We start from the raw sequence: 23733 nt of genomic DNA, 5'->3' as shown, positions 1-23733 counted from the left end.
TATGCTTAAAAAAAATTGCAAAACTTTGATCTTCGATCCTGATTTTGAACAAATTAAAACAAGGCAACAATCAACAGTAGAACCAGGGTGGAATAAGGATTTTGATAGGAGTGTTTTTATTGCTATACAAAAAATATACAGTGAAGCCTTGTTAAGTTGAAGACAAAAGAAACAGTGAACTGGACTATTGGTCTGATAAGACTTTACTGGGAATTTGTACACAATCTTATCAAAATAAAATACTTAATTCCTGTACTGATAGATATATGCTTTTAAATTTAAAGAATACAAAAATTAAGAATCCTTCATCCATTTGGTCCTCACTCAAAGATTATATGTGAGAAACAACAATAAAATATTTGGAAATAAAAGAATTTTATAAAACATTTGTAAAATAAGGTACATTTTGAAGCCGTTTTTCAACTTGTCTGAGTCATTAATTAACAATACATGTACATATTCATTTAAAATAAAATTTGTTTAATAAAAAAATCACAACATAATCTTTTTTTGATTTCTCAAACTAAAAACAGTAGAACAACCATCTACAATGATAGAATAGAGTATGACATAAATAAAATATGAAACAATATCACATTTTCAAAAATGTTCAGTTAATCACAAATTGGATGAACAGACTGGAAAAACATAATGCCCCCTTCTAAGGGACGACATCAAAAGTTAAATATAGGATAAAAAACTTAATTCATATAGTTTTTTCACTGACCCCCTTACCCCCCTCTCAACTTAATTTGGGAAAAATTGATTGACCAATTAGGATGTATGTAAAATCGATGTCAATTAAAACAAAACTTGCAGCAGTTTGACCCCCACCCCCAAACTATTTGAATTAAGTTTTTTATCCTTCATGGATTTTTTTATGTCGTCCCTAATGTAGGTTGGGCATAAAAAATCAACATAATGACATATCTGAGGACCTTTAACTTGATTTAAACTTGAAGCGTTAAAAATCATGGAATATTTCCTGTATCTTCTCGTCTTGTAAATATGAATGCTATCCAATTTTTAATGAACCCATTGTTATGTATATTGTTTTTCACGGTAAAAAATTTTGTCCTGAGGCCTCTTCGTGAAGCCTGATGGAATTCTTGTGATGTAGTGTTCTGGCTGATCAACACTATCTGGTAGATAAAATTACACAACATTAACATGGAAGCCATCAAGGTGTAACAGGCAGCCACAAAACTTACAGCTGTCCTGGAAAATAAGAAAAAGGAATGTTATACATTGTTATATTCATGCATTGCACCTGTCCCAAGTTAGGAATCTGGGATCAGTTTCACAAAAAAAACTTACGACTTAGATCGGTCTTAAGTCATGAACAAATCAGTAAACTTACAATCAATCTTAGTCATAAGTTTTTTTGTGAAATTGACTACTGGTGTTCAGTGGTTGTCGTTTGTTGATGTGGTTCATAAGTGTTTCTCATTTCTTTGGTGTTGTTTTCTTTTATAGATTAGACTGTTGGTTTTCCTGTTTGAATGGTTTCTCACTAGTCATATTTTATGCCCTGTTCAGTGTGAGCCAAGGCGACATGTTTAAGACTATACTTTGACCTATAATGGTTAACTCATCCATGGAAATTTGTCTAATTGGCACTCATACCACATCTTCTTATATCTAATTAATGTTTAATATGTGTAAATTATATACAAAATACTTCAATTTTTATAAGTCATAAATCATATGCCATAACACTTTTTAAGCTTGCAAAAATTGTTACTTATTCATGTGTAAGCTTTGGGTGTTTCTATAAGTGAGTAATCATCTTTTTCAATTACATTAAAGAGATATTTCCAAACAAGATACAATAACTGAATATCTGTCAATAATTACAAGGTTAAAGAGAGACAACTCTAAGTAGCTGAGAAGAAGAAAGTGTAAGTGGAGGAAATATTATATATCACCCCTGGTTTCTAGGTAGGGTTCAAGTTGCTCAGTCTAATTTTCTTTGCTGTTTTTTGTATATTGTTGAAAGTCTTTCTATTGTTTCTGTTTTTGACATGTCAATTTGGTATTGTTTGCCTCTCTTTCAAAAATAGTAGTTAACATTTTCTAAATTTATATAAAATTGAGAATGGAAATGGGGAATGTGTCAAAGAGACAACAACCAGACCATAGAAAAAAACACTAGCAGAAGGTCACCAACAGGTCTTCAATGTAGCGAGAAAGTCCTGCACCTGGAGATGTCCTTCAGCTGGCCCCTAAACACATTAAATTATTTTCGAACTATGTTTTCCTTGTGCTTCCTTTATTCTATTTGATATACTTACTGGAAATCTATATAAAGGAATCGACAGTCACTGGGGAACAGGAACCAACCTAGATACATCTCCGGTGTACAAACTGTGGTCATAGTCAAGTGAAATCCATAAAAACCACAAAATAAAAATAATGCCATGGTCATGATGAATGAACGATGATTATGTGATCCTATACAGCAATCAATCCTACAAATAACAAATAAACAGATACTGTAATAGAATCTACGATCTACATGATCTAAGAATAAAATAAAGCAATCAACACCCCCAAAAATAAAGTATTTAAACAAAATAGCATAAATGCATGGATACACAATTAATCCTGAAAATAAAAAAAGATGTAGATTAATCTTTTTTTCAATTCTGCACTTGAAAATCAGGCTAATATCAGCTTGACAACCAATTGTATTTATGTTTTAGCACACCTGCTTTTACAATTGCAGTATTCAAATCTGAAATATTTGAATATTGCAATGGTGAAGTGATATCTTTGAATTTCTATATTTAACAATAAAAGATTGATGTTTCATTGACTTGATAAAAATTGAAAAAATGACAAATGTGACTGTAAACCAGATATGGTGATCAACAGGACGACTAGATACTGATTTTGATGGTCGGTCAAAGCGAACGGACGGGAAAGATACTTGATTGCCCCAGTGGCTTGCTAGCCCTGTAGTGTTATTGGGATTTTGTTGTACTGAATTTTTAGTTCAAGAAAATTGAAAAATAATTAAAATGTAAAAAATAACAAATGAAAAAAGTTAGCCTTGAAAGCATTTCAAAGTGAAAGCTTTTTGTTCAGTGGTTATTTTTTTTTGTTGTGGATCAAAAGTGTTTCTCATTTCTTAGTTTTTTATATAGATTAATTCATTGGTTTTCCTGTTTGAATTGTTTTTCACTTTGTCATTAAGGAGCCCTTTAATGGCTTTATAGCTTGCTGTTCGTTGTGAGCCAAGGCAAATGTGTTGATGACCTACTTTAACCTATAATTGTTAATTTTTATACATTCTGACTTGGATGGAGAGTTGTCTCATTGGCACTCATACCACATCTTCTTATTTATATAGTTAGTTCATACTGTATTATCAGTGAATTTAACCTGAATCTACAGTTACAAGTATATCCCAACTACATACATGTATGACTATTCTTCATATGGAGAGGTTTTTTAACAAAGTAGTGAATGTAACCACAATCTACAGTTACAACTACAAAATGTATATCAAACTACATATGACTGTTCTTCATTGTTAGAGGTTGTTGAACAAATTATGTAGACAGTACTTACCATACACAATGATGATCTCGGACTGATATACAAGCATTACAGATATTACAATGACCAGATCTGGCAGGTTTCTTAAAATGACAATTTTCACACCAGATCTTTAACTTTCCATCTACAAAAGATTAGCAAATGTTAAATGACTGTAATAGTTGTTTCAACTTGTTTTTCAAATATATACATGTGTAAATCAAAGCGCTGTAAGCACTGAAGGCAGTTAACCAAAAACCAAGACAAACATAATTATGAAAACTGTGGCAATGTTGCTTCAACTTTTTTTTAAAGATTTAAAAGAACAAACATTAAACATTCATATATAATTGTGCATTTATGTTCATTTAATAAATTAAACCTTAAGGCAAATAATTCATATTTTAACAAGGTTTTCAATAGCAACTCACATGACCACGAATGGTCATGAGTCTTTCATGAGTCAGCAGTGGTACAAATTTGCAATGATTGCAGTTCTTCTAGTTGAGCGTAATTGTTTGTATTAGTTGACTGTTAGTAGTTCAAGTTGACTTTAGTACGAGCTTGTAAAAGTAGGAATAGACTTACTTCCCTGGAAAGAAAACTAAGTTTGTGTTTTACAGTACAAAAGTTATGAGACACATATCAGACAAATGTTTACTACTACAGGGATCAATAGTGAGGTCTAACTGACCTGTTCATAGTAAATGTAAATGACCCCCACCTTCACCCCAATTCCATGATGTCTAAGTTTGGAATAAAATGGCAGGTGTTAGGGTTTAGCAAAGTGATATGCATATTTGTCGCCTATGAGATTGACCTTGTATGTCATTCAATCTTTTTGAAATGAAAGACAGGAATGAATACGGTTTAGGCGTTGGTATTTAAATCTTTTACAAGTTCTCAAAACACACACACAAGAGGGTGTGGGGTGACCCATAGGGACTACCCCTTTTCAGGGATAAAACTTGAAGATAGCCCAGTCGCCCATGGCTCCTAGATTTTGAGCTGGGTCCCTAAACTTTCAGTTACCAGTTGAACATATAGAAACTAATTATGAAACATCTGGTCTGGGCTCCTAGCTTAAAATTCCCAATTTTAGTCCATGCTTTTTCATTTGATTTTTTATATTGTCCCATACATGAATATAGATGGTTTATGAGTGGGATCTCGACCGTTATCAAGTTTTCAAACAAGAGGGGTGGGGGACCCCAGTGACTTCCCCTATATTTCATTTGATTTGTTATATTGTCCAATACATGAATATATATGGTTGAGGGGTGGGGATCTCATCTGTTTCTAAGTATCAAACAGGAGTGGGTAGGGTGACCCTAAGGACTCTTCCTATATTTCATTTGATTGGATCTCATACATGAATATATATGGTTTAATTTAAAGGTGGGGATCTCGACTGTTTCAAATTTCACAATCAAATGACTGCAGGGACTCTCCCTATATTTTATTTTATTTGTTTCAAAGTTCTTAAACATGAGGGGTAGGGTGACCACAGGGACTTCCCCTATATTTTATTTGATTTGTTATATAGTCTTATACATGAGTATTTATATATGGTTAAGGGTGACGATCTCTAATTTTCCAAGTTCTCAAACATGAAGGTGTACAGTGACCATAGGGACCCCTTTATAATTTATTTGATTTTTAATATTGTCCCATACATAAATATATATTGTTTAAGATTGTGGATCTCGACCATTATAAATTCTCAAACAGAAAGGGGTAGAGTGGCCCAACGAACTCCACCTATATTTCATATGATTTGTTATATTGTCCCATACATGCATATATATTGTTTGGGGTGGGGATCTTGACCGTTACCAAGTTTTGGTCATTTTGGTTTCTTGTGGATGTTGTCTCATTGGCAATCATACCACATCTTTTTTATATAAGAAACTTCCAGCTATTTTAACTGACCTATCAAAATTGAGAAGAAAAAAATACCCCTTGAAATTGCAGTAATATTTTTAACTTGAAAAGCATTTAACATGCATTACCAACATTTATCACTGATAAAAAAAATTATACCGTTACCAGGAACATATATATTGTTAGATAAACTGTTCCCAGCTGTCACTTGTATTGGATTTTGACATTAAAATTGGTGTACAAAATATTTTCTGCTTTTTCTTTCTTTAAAACAATTTTGGTTTTCAATTCTAGTGTTTATATTTATTTACCATGCATGCATAGCTGTATTTTGTCACCTGTCTGGATTTTTTTAGTTCATAGCAAGGACGTATATTATGTTAGTTAAATACGTCCTTGTTCATAGCCCCAAAACCCGAGCTTACCCTTATCCACTTCCGGAAATGGATCCAATATTGTAATCTCGCGGCAGCCATTTTATTTACAATGTTGTTTTTGACAGAAAGTGAGATACGATTTTACTCGGATTTACACATTATTTATCGGCGATTTTCTGTATAAAGCTAGCGGTTGAACAAATTGAACATCGCTGTCATGAATAGTAATGATGAAAATAAGTGTGAGATCGTTTTTTAGGAAACTTTGGTAAAAATGTTTGCAAAGTTATTTTTTTATTTTCTTTCAAGGTCAGTCGGGCGTAGCTAGTAATTAAGTAGAAAGTTCGACTGTAAAAGTGGAAGGTCACAGACCCCGGACCAGAGCTAATTTGAAGCTGTGCGTCCAAATTAAAAAGATACGAAAATTTCGTCTTCTAATTCAAAATTGCCGCCAACAGCGTGATCAGTTGAACTTATATACGTAGTTGACTACGTATTGACGACAAACAATATTCCTACGAGTTTTGCAATTTGGGAAATCTTAACTACTTGTCTTCAGAGATTTTCGGCGATTAAATATTTTATACATTTGTTCTTTGACATCTTAGCCAAAAGCTCATGGGATTATAAACTACATAAGGATTCCTAATGTTCTCTACTTCCTATTCGCAACTTCAAAACTTTTGGGAAAATCGACGATCATTTAAGGTTTTTCTGGTCATATTTTTTGTAATCCAGAATGAAGAGTATGAAAAAACTGTCCAATAAGTTATAAATAATATAGTAGCCAGCTAGATGATAACAATGGCACGTATTTCAGCATATATTGGGTAGCAGACAAATCCAGGGTGCTCACATAAGGCAGCTTAACTGCCTATAGCTAAAAATGGTATAAATTCAATGATTTTTTTATTGCTTGTACTTGTATTAGTTTTCTATGTGAAACTTTGGTATTACATGTACATGATGTAAGCTTAAATAGAAAAGTCACTTGTGTTTTGGCTTTTTGTGATGTCAGGTTGATGTCTCATTGAGTTAAACTCTGAATCTCTTTTTATATATATTTGGTAGGAAGCTGAAAATATATTTGACTCCCTGTGAAAGAAGATGGAATTCCTCATGAGGATGTAAAAATGTATACTATAACTTTATGACCAGCCAAGAGCTGAAACTGAAATGACAAATTTGTCCATGAAGATGTCAAACATTTCAAATGAATAATCTGTAACATAATATGCGTAAATTAATTGTGCAAAAATAGTGAAGATATATTTTGAAGCAGCTTTGCCACAATAAAATAATTGAAAATAGGCATGTGATTGAAGTACATGCATCTGATGAAAATCAACGTTCAATCTGGTAAAAAAATCTCCAAATAAACAGACCCTTCATATACATGATATACAAACACCTACCTTTAATAGGTCTTGAGTCTACCCATGTGACATCTTTCTCTGCTATTTCCTGTGACAAAATATCATCTACTCTATCATGAGTATTGTTCTCTAAATTAACTGTCACATGTTTTGAACTTTTTCCCCTAGTAGCATCCTTTATCCCATGTCGTAAGATACTAGGACTTTTCTTTGTTTTAATAAAGAAAAATATCATAAGACTGAACGCTGTAAAAAGTAAAATATGTTCCCACAATAATGTCTTTCTAAAGCATATGGTATATATATGAAAAACAAGAAACATCAACACAACGGATGTCAATCCCCACGAGTAAAAAAACTGAGTTCGAGTCATTTGAGTATTCTTTCTCCATAAATAATAAAAACTTAACATAAACACTGGCATTAAAGTCAACATGAAGAATGTTGTATATGGTCCATAGGTTGATATATATATACTGGCAACAACAAGACAGCACGGTGCAACAATGTCCAGGTTCATTCGTACAGCCCCTTTTCCACAAATTCCTGGAAAACGACATCTGTCATTCAATGTATTAAAGAACCTTTGAACCATTCCATCTGGTATTTTCTCACATTTAAAACATCTGAAAATATATTTTTGTTATCAATAATAGTTTAAATGGTATATGCTGGCCAACTATTAACCCTTGTGCTGACTTTTCACAGTGAAAACTGTTACAGAAGCTTACTAAGTTTACATTATAGGATAGAGTTTTTCATCTTAAACTAAGTATTAAGATACATTTAGTACCTAAAATACCAAGCAATCACTGTTCGTTTACACTACTTTTATTTCAATAAATGGCATTGCACAAGGTCATGTTTTTCTCTGACTGTAAATGAAATCATTACACTAAATCCATTGGATGTGTACTAAATAATAATTTAGTCTTGGATGCATGATTTTTTAATGGCTTACAAAAAAATGTAGGTCAAGCTGTCGGTACCTGCGATTACTCTTAGATCTGTACTTCCTGTCTTTTTTTTGTTGGGATATACAAGTACCAGGCCACGTCCACTCTTTGTATTATTTGTATTTTTATCCATCTGATGAGTTTAGCTATTTTCTACTGATTTTTATAGTTCGTTTTTATGTTGTACTGTTACATCACTGTTTCAGGTTAGAAGGAGGGTTGGGATCCCACTTACATATTTAACCCCACCACATTCTGTATGTATGTGCCTGTCCCAAGTCAGGAGCCTGTAATTCAGTGTTTGACATTTATGTATGTATGTGTTACATATTTGTTTTTCCTTCAGTTTTTGTACATAATGACATAAATTAAGCTGTTAGTTTTCTCATTTGATTTTTTTTACATTGCCCTTTCTTGGCCTTTTATAGCTTACTATACGGTATGAGTTTTGCTCATTGTTGAAGGCCATACAGTGTTCTATAGTTGTTAACTTCTGTGTCATTTGGTCTCTTGTGGAGAGTTGTCTCATTGGCAATCATACCACATATATATATTCTTTTTTATATTATGCAGAATAATCAAAATACAGTACCAGAGTGTTATTCTGTTCCCATAAGCAATGATCCTTAAAATTAGAAAACTGTTAAAAAAAAATGAAATTCTTTTCCCCTTCTCTGCTTAGCCATTTGAACAGTTGAATAAAATGCTGAATTGTTATACATTTCCTATATAAAAAATATTTAAAAATGTATTTTACAAATTGTGTATAACAATGTATTAACCTGTCAGCTATCTGATCCAGAGCATCACAATCACAACAACAGGCCAGTATGTGACTTCTCTCTCCATCCAAGTTATCATATTCACAGCAACACAGCCCATCTGTTGCTGACATTTTTGTTGGTGTCCCACTGCAATTTATACTTGTTTTTTATTCCTCTTCTCTTTTCTGTCACTTTTCATTTTCATTTACCTATAAAAAGAAAGCACAAATTACTAAATGATTGTTCTGCACATTTTGATGTTGCTGTATTCATGGAATTAATTCTTTACATTTTAACATGATTAAGATCATGTTGAATAATGGAATTATCTTTGGAACAATATTTAACATGTTTAAGTATCATTTTATTAAGAACAAAAACTCAATAATTTTTAATGGGGAACCATATGGAAATATCATGCACATAATCAGGATAATGCAGATAACAAGATGATATTAGCTAAAATTACTCAATAGTTTTGTATAGCATGTATAGGATACTCCCAAAATTATTCAGATTAAAAAATAGCAAATGCACAACTGAAAGTTTTAAGGAATAATCTGTGCACAGTTGGTTGAATTCTGTCAAGCTGTTTTCAAGGAATTTAAAGTTTGATGCTGACAACAGAAGAAACTGATATAAGTCCCTACTTTTCTCTGTACTAATACAAATGGATGTCTAATTACCATGATTACAGGCTAGGGTGAGGGCTAATTGAGACAAACAGACTATTCATATTCATGTTAAACAGTTAACTTTGTATTTCTTATCTGTAAATATAGAAAGTCTTATAACAGCAACACTTAAGCAGTCTCTAAAGTGTTGTTGTTATAAGACTTTCTACATTTTATGCGTTTTATAATATTCATCCTGTATACCTGAGGTACAAACAATCTATGTACTTAACTGATCCTACTATACTTCTGATTTACCAGATGTTGGTTCACTATATATATTGTTTGTAATTTTCTGTAAATAATATTGAAAGCATAATATGCTATTGTGTACATGTACCAACAGCATGATCATTGGATTATAGTAACAAGTGTTCAGTTCATCAAAAGAAACTTGCACTTCTGTCAACAACAAGCAAACGCTGTTAACTAAACTTCAGGATTACGATACTTAGAATTAAAGACCATTGCATAAGTATACAGCACAATTTGACCCCGTTTCACAAACCTTAAAACATACAGAAAATGAATAGTATGTGTGCAAAGAAGATCAATATTTTGGTACAGGTACATGTAAGGAAACTTTTTTCTTTTAATCGAACAACTATAAAAAAAAAAATAGCAAAGTAACATCAATCATGTCAATACTTTAAACACTACAGAGGCAACCACCAGCCAAGAGGAGGACCAGATTAGAAGTTGTGATGATGTACAGAATAGTACTTGGCCTGGTAGCAATGCCATACATGTAGATAGAGCTGCATTCTACATCTAACATCAGTATATATGCAGCTAGTGGACACACTATAAGATTCCAGAATATAACATTCAGGCGTTCTTTCTTCCCAGACAGAATATTGATATGGAACAACCTTCCACAACCTTTATGGCCAATATTGGATAGCACCTCACTAGATGCTTAGAGCAGGGGTTTCTGAGCTGCAGCATTCAGCCATAGATGTCTTTAACATACACCATTGACCAATACATATTTTGTTGCACCTTTGTTCACACCCGGCATTGGCAATAGCACAATAATAAGACTAGACTGTGTTAAAAGAAGTGTTTTCTAGAGTGAATTGACAAACAAAATAATTTCAATTACACATTGTTCAATTAACTGTTTTTTAAATGTAAGGTCTTGGGAGGGTTGAAAGATAGACAAGCTTACTACTAATGTGGAATCTTAAGTTAGACTACCCGAGATTTAGTATATGTGGTATAAATATTGACTATATAGTCACACCCATTCTCCAATAATTTCTGGGTGAATGATGAGTCAAGTTTCACACCCAGGGCCAGGGTGTAAACAGGTAAACTGCAACGCAGTTGAAGGCTTTCGTGACTTGAGACTCAGAGCTTTACATTTTTAACTGTATGTGGACTTTACACTTACCAGTTAATCGTTGTATCTTCATCACTTTGATACCATCAAAGAAAACATTTAAAGAGTAAAATATTTTGTTACAGACAACAATTTTGTAATTTCAAGGGAGATAATCCAGGGAATTTTGTAAAATCCTGTTGAAATACGGATCAAACAATTTCCGTATTTTCCGTCAAATATAAAAAAAATCACGGTATTTCTTTGTCACCTTGTATATTTTTTGCTCTGATTCTAAGATCTATATATAAAAGAACTACTTGTATCTGAGAGGGAAAATATGTAGACAAGATCAAAATGTTTCGTTTGATCACCTGAACTGTGTTTAAGTTATAATGCTATAGTAATGATTAACAACCACACGCTTGAACAAGTGTTATCCAACCCATACCTAGGACTCCAAATACAAGAAGATCTTAAATGGAAAAAACAAATAACAAATACATGTAACAAAACCAGTTCTACCCTAGGCTTCCTTAGAAGAAACCTACAACACTGTCCTATGGAATGCCGAAAAACAGCATATATACTATAGCTCTCATACGATCAATTATGGAGTATGGATCAATTATTTGGGACCCGGCCATATACCCAAAAAGACATTGACAAACTAGAATCCATACAAAAGAGAGGTGCTAGATTCATTACCAAAGACTACAAATCAAGAGAGGAAGGATGTATTACAAAAATGCTAGAAGAACTTCAGCGTCCGTCATTACAATCAAGACGCCAACAACAACGACTGATCTTCTTTTTCAAAGTGGTTGAGGGGAAGATACCAGCGCTTTCTCCCGACGATTTAATCAAATTTCATAGACCAAAGAGACAAATCAAAGCAACAACGTATAATAACTTTGTAACAAAAAAAACATTATAGACCACCAAGTCCGTAACAACAAACGTGCGGTCATAGTTCCAACCAGTAAGACAGAACCGTTGAATTCAAGAACTCTATTTTTGTACGCACTTCAATAAACTGGAACCATCTGGAAGATTCAGTAGTGTGCGCCACTACTACCGAGGAGTTTAAACCAGCACTCCTCAACAAGCGCGACTAATTGTGCGCAGACCAACCCGTCACATAATAGCCGAGAGGAATCTGTGGCGTACCCATCCTAATTTCACAAGTGGGAAATACAGATACAGATAAAAACTCGAAAAACTTCACGAACTTGTCATGATAATTTTGGTAAACTCGATTGATGAACGATCCGTTTTGGTAAATAACAGTAATTTTAAAATGCATTCAAGTTTATAAACTCTCCATTTATGCCGTTCATTGGATGCTGGTTAGTGATTGAGACAAATAAGTATAGACGTCGCGTACGGTGTTGGTGTTAGTTTTGGTAACGTTAATTTGACGTTATTTTCATGCATTGTATAAATAACGTCGTAACATTATTTCATTTCGTTCCGATTCACAGATATTCATACAACACGTTACATTGAAACTGCTAGGGACATTTTAGAACCATGTCTCAAGAGACCAGATATTGAATACTAATATTGAGTTTATGTTCAGCCTTATCTCAATCGAGACCCATTTCTAATTATTTTAGTCTATACTAAAAAGATACATATTAACATTTTTTGACTCTTCATTCAAATAATCTATAACACATAAGTGCTCATTTCAACACATTTAAGTATATTCTGGTGAATATCTTCAGAAAATTTAACTTCACCGTTACGTACACAAACATCAGTGCATATATATATAAACATGAATTTGAAGGAACGAGCCCATACTTTCTTTTAATCATTTTGAAATGGAGTGGATTTTCACCTTGCATAAAATAGAGTCCTTTAATAACCTTTGTCCCGGATGGATAAGACACTCCCCAATTGTCTGTTTCCCGGCTCGTTAACTGATAAGATTCAGTTTGAGCTATTAATAGGTAGTAATCACACTCATCATCATCACAAAGAACCGCAAAAATTGTGGATTTACATACTAGTTCATAAATTGGGACTTCACTATTATTCTCGTCAGTTTGGTCTTCGTCAACCGTTCCGATTTCCGGGACAATTGGTATTGGAGAAAAACTTCCTAGTATGTTTGTGTTTTCTCATTCGTTAATGTTACCTTCTAAACAATTATTGCAAGTGTAACATGATAAAGATCTTATTAAAAGATGGTCATTATTAACAACTACTTGATGCACGCTCCGAATTCCTGGTATCGGTTTATAAAACATCCTGAAATTTCTATTGATGTTTTCAGTATATTTAAATAAACGGCGTTTACAATTATGACTTGATTTCGGAACGGACAGATTGCATTTAGCAAATTCAAATAAATCATGAGCATTTTGTATAGTTGCTCTTCCTCGGACGATGGCTAAGTCTGTCTGATTTTTTATGAGTCCTCCTGCGGCATCTTGTGGGCCTTTAGCATGCGAAGTTTCGAAAAAGTTACGAATGAGATTATCATAACCTAGTTCATCTAATGTTTTTCGAAGATGACCTAAGCAATGTCTGCTCTTGTATTGGCAACTGCACCCATCGCAAAACTCGTGCATTGTATGCACATGATATGATATTGATGACAAATATTCAGATATATATTTTTGAACTTGAAAGGTGAAATATTGATCATGTTTTTCATCTTCTGATATTACAAAAAAGTTTTCGGTTACTATATAAGGGTCTTCAAGGGTGCTTTCGACTCCGTCGACTTCTAATATTGCATGTCTGTATAACAGAGAAACGTGTAAAGACGCTTCTGTTTTTTGAAAATAGCTTGAGTGTAGTTCGTCTCTCTCTTTGCATTTATAATTTTCAGAATAGTCATGCACAGATATCACGTGATTTTGCGGTAAATTTGTAACCAAATGTTTTAACTGATTGTTTTGCCATTTTGCTCTAAAATTATGCGCCGGAAATGTTCCAAGTAATTTTTGTAGGTACTGAACCATTAAGCCAGGATTTGTATTTTTTTTCACAAGCATGAGTTTCTTTTTCGGTCCGTGTTTTGTATTTTGATTGATATATTCAAAACATTCCCAATTAATATTTTCACTGGAGTCATCAGTTTTTAGTTCTTCATTAGAGAAATTGAGAAGTTTCACTCCGCAATTTGGACAATTCCTATCTAGACATTTCTTGTCATGAAACCCGCTTTCATTAGGATTACATAAAGTTGCATTACACATATCAGCCACAGAAGCATAAACGGGAAATTGTGTGTCACTTGGCAGATTTTGGTTACATTTTTTACGATTGTTCATGGCAGCTTTAAAAACATGTTTCATTTCTAAATGATATCTACAACAACACGTTACACGATCTTTCGTGCTGGCAGCACGAACAAAATAAGGTTTACAGCGTTCAAACAAACTTTGACTAACTTTAACAGACGGGTATTTATTTTTAAAGTCTATATAAACTTCAGATTGAGTCTTTTCTAATATTTGGACATGGTGACTCGAATATTTTTTGGGTCCAATACGCACTCTTTTCACGTCGTTTTTATTTCCGGTCGGATGGGAATTTTCCGAAGAACACCAAAAGTCATGAATTAAGTTTTTATTTGCATCTGAAAGAGCATCTGTTCTTACTTTTCTTTTTGTATATACATGAGACGATGATAAAGTTTTAGAAATTTTATTCCGAAGTGTAAATCCGGAGCTTATACGCCTTGCAGGTACACCCATTTTTTTTGCTAATGACAGTTTTGATCGTAATTGTTTTACGCAGTTGCCGCTTACTGACGCGCTCAAAACATTCATGGATAATCTAGCCTGGTCTGTTCTTTTAAGTTTTGTCTCTGAAATTGCTATTTTCATATCTTCAAGAACAGCCAGACCTAGTTGGTTTTCATTATTATCCTCTGGTGAGGATATGATGTTGGAGCTTTGCAGTGTTTTTATTGTTGGTGATTTCTCATTTCTAAGATAAGCCGCTAGTGTAGAAATGCGCGTCCCCGGTGAGTCAGGAAGGCTTTGTCTTAATTTCTTCATTGCTCTGTGTTTTCTCATTTTGTTAGAAAAAGGTGGGATTTTTTCCGGTTTTGTTGTTGTAATAAGAGAGCTTGCCCTTTTTCTTCTTTGATATTCGCGCTTCTTTTCAAGGCAATTCTGCCGCTTTTCACATTCTAATCTATTTTGCTCCCTTTCATTTCTTTTTCTGTTCTTACAATTTTCTTTTATTATAAGTTCTTTCACTCTTTGTTTTCTTTTGCGAATGGCGCTACCAGATACAGATTTTGAACCTACAAAATGGAAACGTTTTCAATATACTATGTACCTACATGTATAAATCTATTTACACGCGATTTATTATGGAAAAGTTTTTTTATGTGTGTATTTTTCGTTCTTTGCCTATATATCAAAAAAGAGCTTTCGGTGGCCATATGTTACCTTTCCACGTCAGTTTTAATCTAGCGGCGTACTACAGTACATGATATACATGTACTGTAGTACGCCGCTAGATTAAAACTGACGTGGAAAGGTAACATATGGCCACCGAAAGCTCTTTTTTGAGAGCCCAGGTGGTCGTGTGGTCTAGCGGGACGGCTGCAGTGCAGGCGATTTGGTGTCACGATATCACAGTAGCATGGGTTCGAATCCCGGCGAGGGAAGAACCAAAAATTTGCGAAAGCAAATTTACAGATCTAACATTGTTGGGTTGATGTTTAGACGAGTTGTATATACATTATGTACACAGCCATGTATCACCATCATTGATGGCGATCCGATGGATACATCTGTTGTAGGGTTGTCACTGACTCAGACGTACTTATGTACTAGATATATATATATTGGTAAATGGTTCTTCAATTCTAAATAAGTATGTTAAATTTTTAAATTCTTTGGTTTTTGTGTGTAATAAAAGTACCGGCTTTTGAAGAGACAGATTTATTTTGTTCATGGTGCAACATACATGTCTATGCAGGCACGCTTGCTACGTGTAGGACTAAATTAAAGGCAAAAGCGGTACAAATTGCTTTCGAGTGCAGTTACATTAAAAGAGAAATTATAGTATTAAAATTATATTGTATCACCTTTGAGCAAAGATCTTTTCTCTTTCTTTGATTGTAACAGTTTGTTTTTATTTTTTTTCGAACCACTCTCTTTTCTGCTGTTTTCTTCTATCTGCTTTTGATAGTTTCTGGACAACATTGTCTATTTCATCACCTGTATCAAAGGTTAAGTATCAATTGTTGAAAGCAAACTCAGAATTATCATGTACACTAAATGATTTAATATACATTGCCAACTGCAAATAAAAGGAAATTTAATGTCAACTATGAACGCTTTTAAAACGGATACAAATCATAGTTTTACATGAAATAAAAAGGCAAAAGAGTTGCGACGTTAAGGACTCTCCATGTTATATGTAAAAGAACGCATAACGTCAAAACAAGTAAAAAAAGCATGGTGTGACATTATGACTAGACAAAAGTATGCGCTGATTGTGTCGTTAATATATTCGACAAATAGTCGAAAATAGGTTCAAATGAATCCCTTAAAATTAAATTTTTATGTTATATTGTTTGTTGTGCGCTATTCTTTCAATTTTTTTCACCCCACTAAAACAGTTATATTTGACCTATCATACAATTACTTAAATGTGAAAAAATCGAGTTTTGTGACATTTTGACTAGACACAAACAAAAAGGTCGCGTTTTTTTCTTTATTATATTTTCCCTTGCAACTTTTTCGTATTTTTTTCTTACACTTAAAAAAAAATCTTAACACTTGTATATAAAATCAAGGATTGTAAATAAGACCGCAAAATGGCTATTGTTTTTGATATAGCACTAAATTAATACGTCGAAAACGTCAAAAACGGCAAGTGTGACATTTCATCGAAGTTTATAAATCTATCAGTATAGGATATAACTTAAATAATATTTACTACTGAAATACATAGACTGTTCTTTATTTATTGTACAATTTTGACATATAAACGATGGAAACAATAAAATGTGATTTATGTATGCAGAATTCGTTCGAATTTAAAAGAGCGCCTTATAAAATCAGAAATTTGTGTTTTGTGACAAAAATCAAATTTTCAAATATTCGTAAATTCTGCAACCATCTTTTGGAATATTGGAACAAAACTTTACTGTTTTTTTTTCCTTGTCGTATAAGGAATAAAATGATGTATCATTTTATAGAATTATCTATTTGATTTTTTTTTAATGACTCTTACCTTCTCTCCTTTCCATATTTTTTTTACTTTTTCCGGCCTGCCACAAAATAGAGTGCACCTTTCGTCCCGGTCAGACGCGTTCAGTAAACGATGACGTCATAAATAAAACATACGTCATCAGCACAAAAGACTGCTCTTTCTATGCATACCACTATTTTTTGTTTAAGATTTTTAAAAAATGAGAAGAGCACTAAAACAAAACTGGTCATTTGTTGCGTGTTACTTGTCCACACGCTCAAAATCAGTGTTATAAGGGATCAATTGGGTTACAAAATGAAAAAAAGTAAGGCTTTTAAGGTATATTCCATTTCTTCTTTTATTTACGCACATTTTGATATATACATTTATATAGTTATCAATTCCGAAACCTCTAACAAATGCAATAAAGGCGAACTGGAAAGCAAACCCCGTATTATCACCAACACCGTACGCGACGTCTATACTGTACACCGTGGTTTTCGGATCCGTATTGGAACTTGAGGAGTATATATAATCAGATCCCGGAACAAAATCTAATTAAGAATGATGGCAATACAAAATTAGAATGAACTCCTGTGGTGGTACTTAACTATAATAACATCTTTTTTTTTATTCCTTTATAACTCCTTGCAATAATTTAAAAAGCAACGTCGAAACCCATATTCTTAATTATTTAAAAGTGTCAGTGCAGAGTTTTTGCTTTAGTTTTAAATACCATGATAGTTTCAGTAAGTCCTCAGCGGCACTAATCTTTCGACAAAATGTAATAATAAATTTCGAATTCATGAAGGGTTTTGAGTTTCTAAAACCTTATTTATATATATACAAAACACATAACTTATAGTTTAAATATTGCATATGGAATCTCATTTTTAACATAAGTACAAAGTCACAGTCATAAAATCAATTACCCCTTTAAGATTGAAGTTTTACGTTTTTCAGACAAGAAAGATCATAGGTAAATTCCATTTGCAAAATGCACAAATAAAGCCTCGCAAGCCTACTTTATGCTTCTCTCATGGAAATGACTGATGATTGACTTTGCACACGATAAACCGTAAGTAACCGACATATGAATGATTTTTTGCAAAGCAAAGCACGAAAATCCACTAACTGAACAAGCATATGTGCATATTTAGTTTATTGTAGTGCAAGGGTTTGAAGAGTCAGACTACTAAGTATATACAAATAAGGGTTTTAGGGCCTATGTGATAGTCAGTTATAGAAATATGAAGTATCGTCTTGACACACACGCTACTTTATCAAATTTCTTTATTTAAGTGGCTGTCATCAATTATTCTTTCCGACTTCAAAATTACTATTGTCTACATCCACTATGATTTTATCAGAAAGTTAAAGCAGGTTTTTATAATTTAAGATCATCCTGTTTAAGTGAGTCGTAAGTGGTCTTTCGTCGTATCTTATATAATGTGTATGCTTCTTTAGAAGATGTGGTATGATTGTCAATGAGGCAACTCTCCACAAAAGACCAAATAACACAGAAGTCACAATACGACCTTTAACAATGAGTAAAAACCATCTGTTCGGATTTTTTTATTTTTTGTTTTGAGAATTGCGAATTGGTGAGGAGATTGAACATATGCTTACTTGCACAGTCTTAAGTTTCTATGTTTTAATTTAACGGACTTGTTCGTTTTTCCGCCGGTTTTTTTTTTTGCCACGTTTTTTTTCGCATGTGTTTCTGTCTTATTGATGTATACCAATAATGTTCACATTCCCCTGTACCCTTATTTAATCATAACTTCTAGAAATAAATCCGAAACATGTAACGTATTTGTTGACCGTAACATTCTAGCAAAGTTACATGGTATTTTTGACCTTTGTGGTTACTATAGCTTGCTCTTTATGTGATATGCAGTTATAAGACAAACACACTTCATTTGTAAAGGTTTTTTTTATGATCTTTGGATGTCACAAGTTGAAATCTTTTCGAATAATTATGATGAAATAGGTGTTGTTGGAATATATAAGTTACTAGCAACGTCCAGTATGCGTGTTTTTCTCAGATGTATTTCTATTTGTATCCATCTGATGAACTAATAGGTATATGAAGATGTGGTATGAGTGCCAATGAGACAACTCTCCATCCAAATAACAATTTATCAAAGTAAACCATTACAGGTCAAGGTACGGCCTTTCAACACGCCTTTTTCAGCAGATTTTATAGTCGTTCGTATATTGTACTGTTACATCACTGTCCAAGGTTAGGCATTTTTGCCAGTCAAGGATTTCGACCCACTCCCCTCCTCTTCACTACAGAAGATGCAGGTTATGGCAAGGTTGGGAAACCGCTGATGCATGTTTAACCCAGCCACATTCTTTATGTATGTGCCTGTCCCAAGTCAGGAGCCTGTAATTCAGTGATAGTTGTTTGTTGCTGTGTTACATATTTGTTTTTCGTTCAATTTTTGTACATCAATTAGGCCGTTATAGTTTTCTCGTTTGAAATGTTTTACATTTATCCTTTGTGGCTTTTTAGAGCGGACTATGCGATATGGGTTCTGCTCATTGTTGGAGGCTGCATGTATAGGGATCTAATTAAAAGTTGTTGATTTCTGTGCCATTTGATCTCTAATGCAGAGTTGTCTCATCGGCAATTATACCACATCTTCTTTTTTATGACCCTTTTATAAATAGCGAGCTAAAAAATATTTCAACTGATTTCATTCAAAATTATGCATTTATCCGTGGCCTGATATTTTAAACATTTTAAATTATGTCTGAATATAATTTCAAAATTATAGATTTTCATGGGAATATTTAGGTCAAGTTCACTGTCAGTTACAATTGATTTTTTTATTTCAAGCGAAACTGATCTTAACATTAGACGTTAAAGCATCTAGAATATCATTCTCTAATCGTATCATTTACAAAATACTTCACGGATCTTTACACAACCTTTCAACGTGTAAGTTCACGGCAAGTGCGAACATTTTGTAAACATAGACATTGAAATAAGGTCGTCTTTTCGACCGTGTAGGCCGCTTTAATAGAATAAAATACATATTTCATTTTCATAACAGGAAATGTAATTTATAATTACATCCGACTCAAAAGGCCAGTGCACTGTTAACCTTTAATGTATCAATATCATATAATGATATCTTGAGCAATTTCTAAACTCACATCAATTATATTTATAATTAGTATTTCAGAAATAGTTTAATATTTTATGAACAATAAAACTCGCCAATTACTATTTGTAGTGTCATAAAAATACTTAACATTTTGAACTTTCTGCTTAGTGACAAAAATGATGATAAACTTTTTAGTACAGTTTCCATAGTTTTTTTTTAAATTAATATTCTACCCGATATATAATTGATGACATTTGGCAATAAGTCAAATTTTCCAAACTACCAGCAAGGAAGACCTTTAAAGCACACACACAGACACAAATAAAAACGTTTTTTTGATTGAGTGAGGCCTGCCAATTGATATTTTATCGTGTGTTTTTCTATGTTGTGATGTTATGCTATTGTCTCAGAAAAAGGGAGAAGGTTTGGATCCATTATTCGTTTAATCCCGCTGCAAATTTGCACCTGTCCTAAGTATGGAATCTGATGTACAGTAGTTGTCGTTTGTTTATGTAATTTATAATTTATACGTGTTTCTCGTTTCTCTTTTTTTTTATATATAAATTAGACCAATGGTTTTCCCGTTTAAATGGTAATTAGTAGTAATTTTGGGGCCCTTTATAGCTTGTTGTTTGGTGTGAGCTAAGGTTCCGTGTTGAAGGCCGTACTTTGACCTATAATGGTTTACTTTTTTAAAATTGTTATTTGGATGGAGAGTTGTCTCATTGGCACTCACACCACATCTTCCTATATCTACACCCATACGAAACTATTCAGATTGGTTTATACAATTTGTTCTTGTATTGTGTCGTTACAAACTGGACTTGTTTATTTAAGTTTATTTTTCCAATCTTAGGGCGGATTGACACCTCTAAACATGTTTAATCTGCCATTGACATCCTATATAAGTCTATCCCATGATTGATTGTTGGTTGCTTTACGCCGCATTAGCACAACAAAAAGGCTTTATCGCGGCGAGTGATGTCAATGGCAGATTAAACATGTTTGGAGTCGTCAATCCGCCCTAAGATTGGAAAAATAAACTTAAATAAACAAGTCCAGTTTGTAACGACACAATACAAGAACAAATTGTATAAACCAATCTGAATAGTTTCGTATCCCAAGTCAGGAGCCAAGTGTCTGTCATATTTTTTAAGGGAAATTGTTATTTGTACATAAGCATAAAGTTAGTTTTTTTAACTGAATTAGTTATTTTTACTTTGTAACGGGTTTGTAATATGGCAATACAGAAATATACGTGTTTTTCAGTCCAGTTATCCAAATGCTATAAATTACAGATAATATAATAAACAATACATAAAAAACGGTCGAATTAAATCAAAGGCATAACCCCGAATAGACGGGATTTTGGAACTTCATAGCGACTATATAGATAAACGATAAATAGTCCTACATGTTGGGCTATAGTATTCTAATATCTAGTTTTTATATTTGTTACAAAACCGTCTAGTCAAGTGGACAAGACAGACGAGTCTGCTAGCATCCATGGCAATAATCCCCAGGAGTAACAATGCGAGTATGACGATACCAGTTGATCCCACTGCTACAGCAGACTTCCTACTGTCTGGCGCACTTATCAGCTTTCGTTTGGAGACGGCGGTATTTTTCTTATCTATACTGATATCATTAACAAGTTTATCAATTTTCTGTTGAAGTTCCACTTCAGTAAGTATGTGATTGACCTCCTCTCCAAGAGTTGTACACGGGCATTTACACCGACTACAGACTTGGTCACCAGTTGCCCCTTCCGGAGCCATGCACATGTTGTCACATATCCACTTTTCTGTGATATCTGGACAGGGCCCATCAACGTGTCCTACAAATAAAATGTTATTAATTACAGCTGCTTAATTAATAGGAATACTGGTCTATTAAGGTTCTTAATGCTGAATGTTGAGTTTTTTTTTAAATGTTTGTGAACCATAATTCTTTATCTTTCTGTCTTTTCCTTTTAAACCTAATCTTGACATTTCATTTACAGTTTACGAGTTTATAACTTTTAGTGACAAACAGTACATGCATTAAAGAACTAGTCCTATAATATATGACTTTGGAGTTTGATATCATTTCCATTCAACGTTTTTTATCAGATATTTTTTTTACTATTAAGGTTCAAACCCAAACATTTGATAGTGAAAAACAATTTCGGATAAAATAAACGTAGAATGTAAATGATATCAAACTCCAAAGTCATTTATTATAGTTCTAGAATATACAAGTACCTTGGGTTATGTAATTTTCTTTTAACATTTTTACATGTGATGTTGATCAAAATTCTTTTTATCTATAAACGATTTGCTTCCAGAATAAAAAAAAACAAACAACTATATAGGATAGCCACATGCATGCCATATCAATAAAATGTATAAAATGTATAAAATGTATAAAATGTATAAAATGTATAAAATATATAAAATGTATAAAATGTATAAAATGTATAAAATTACCATATACTTCTACTTCTTGTATTTTAATAGTACCGGATAAAACTTTTTTTGAAATCCGGACGTATCGTCCTTTTACGCTTTCTTTGCAGAGAGTTAAAGAAAGGATTTCGGAATCTACTCCACATTTTGTGATGTTGAGAATGTCTCCCCCTGGTGAAATATCTTCAAATGCCATTGTACTGATATCGTCTTCCAGAGATAAAAAAAAAGAATAGAAATACTATAATACAGAGAAACACTTGCAATATTTGTACAATTATCTCATCATTAAATATAAAAAAAGAAGATTTGGAATGATTGCCAATGAGACTTTACTCTCCACAAGAATTAAATGACAGAAATTACTTTAGGTCACCATACGGCCTTCAACAATGAGCAAAGCTCATACCACATAGTCACCTATAAAAGGCCCAGAAATGACAATGTAAAACAATTCAAACGCTGGCGGGAAAATCATTTCTTCACAGAAACGAAAGAAATTAACATACATTTGAGATAAATATCATATTTTATGCAAACATGTAACTTTTTCACTTGGTACAAAAATATCTCGTTTTGGTGGTTTTAACGCGGTTGCTGTCATCAATACACATAAACGCACCTTTTGACTCTCCTGACAAAAAGGAAATGTTGATGGAATTTATTTTGTGTGACATCCCAAGATCCACTTGCCACCAGGGATGGTCAGACTTACAGGAAACAAATGTCTGGTTGTGGTCACCATCGACAGCATGACAAGGATGACTTGTGTCGTACCAGTTCGCTGTGGTTGGTTTGTATAGAGCCAAGTTACAATAGTCACACAGTACCAATATTTCTATGGAAATTAGAAACAGTGCTTATAACAATCAATTAATGGTAGTGCCAATTAAAGATCATTAAATAAGAAGTAAAACTATACATGTATGTTTGTTTTACGAAGACAAAAAGAATGATGTTCACACAATTTAGTAAAATTTAAGGATGTATACGCGTTTTTCTTACATCATTGGAGACTTTCGCTACATAAGTAACTAAATCTGTTTTTAACTACTGCCATAAATAAAAAAAAGAAAAGACGAAAAATACTCC

The 23733-nt window shown here is 33.1% G+C and overlaps 1 protein-coding gene across 1 annotated transcript; it reads right to left on the bottom strand.

The window, feature by feature from the left end:
• Positions 1-484: 484 nt before the first annotated feature.
• Positions 485-9096, bottom strand: LOC134720904 (palmitoyltransferase ZDHHC23-like). Its single transcript, XM_063583467.1, has 5 exons — positions 8919-9096; positions 7220-7806; positions 3577-3688; positions 2295-2471; positions 485-1218 (listed from the first exon to the last, which is right to left on the bottom strand). The coding sequence occupies exons 1-5, from the start codon at positions 9029-9031 to the stop codon at positions 972-974; spliced, it is 1236 nt and encodes a 411-aa protein (XP_063439537.1). The 5' UTR covers positions 9032-9096; the 3' UTR covers positions 485-971.
• Positions 9097-23733: the final 14637 nt, after the last annotated feature.

The sequence above is a fragment of the Mytilus trossulus genome, chromosome 6, assembly GCF_036588685.1.
Source record: "Mytilus trossulus isolate FHL-02 chromosome 6, PNRI_Mtr1.1.1.hap1, whole genome shotgun sequence".
In the NCBI taxonomy this organism is placed as follows: Eukaryota; Metazoa; Mollusca; class Bivalvia; order Mytilida; family Mytilidae; genus Mytilus; species Mytilus trossulus.
The sequence above is the reverse complement of the archived record's forward strand: the minus strand, read 5'-3'. Positions and strand labels throughout refer to the sequence as shown.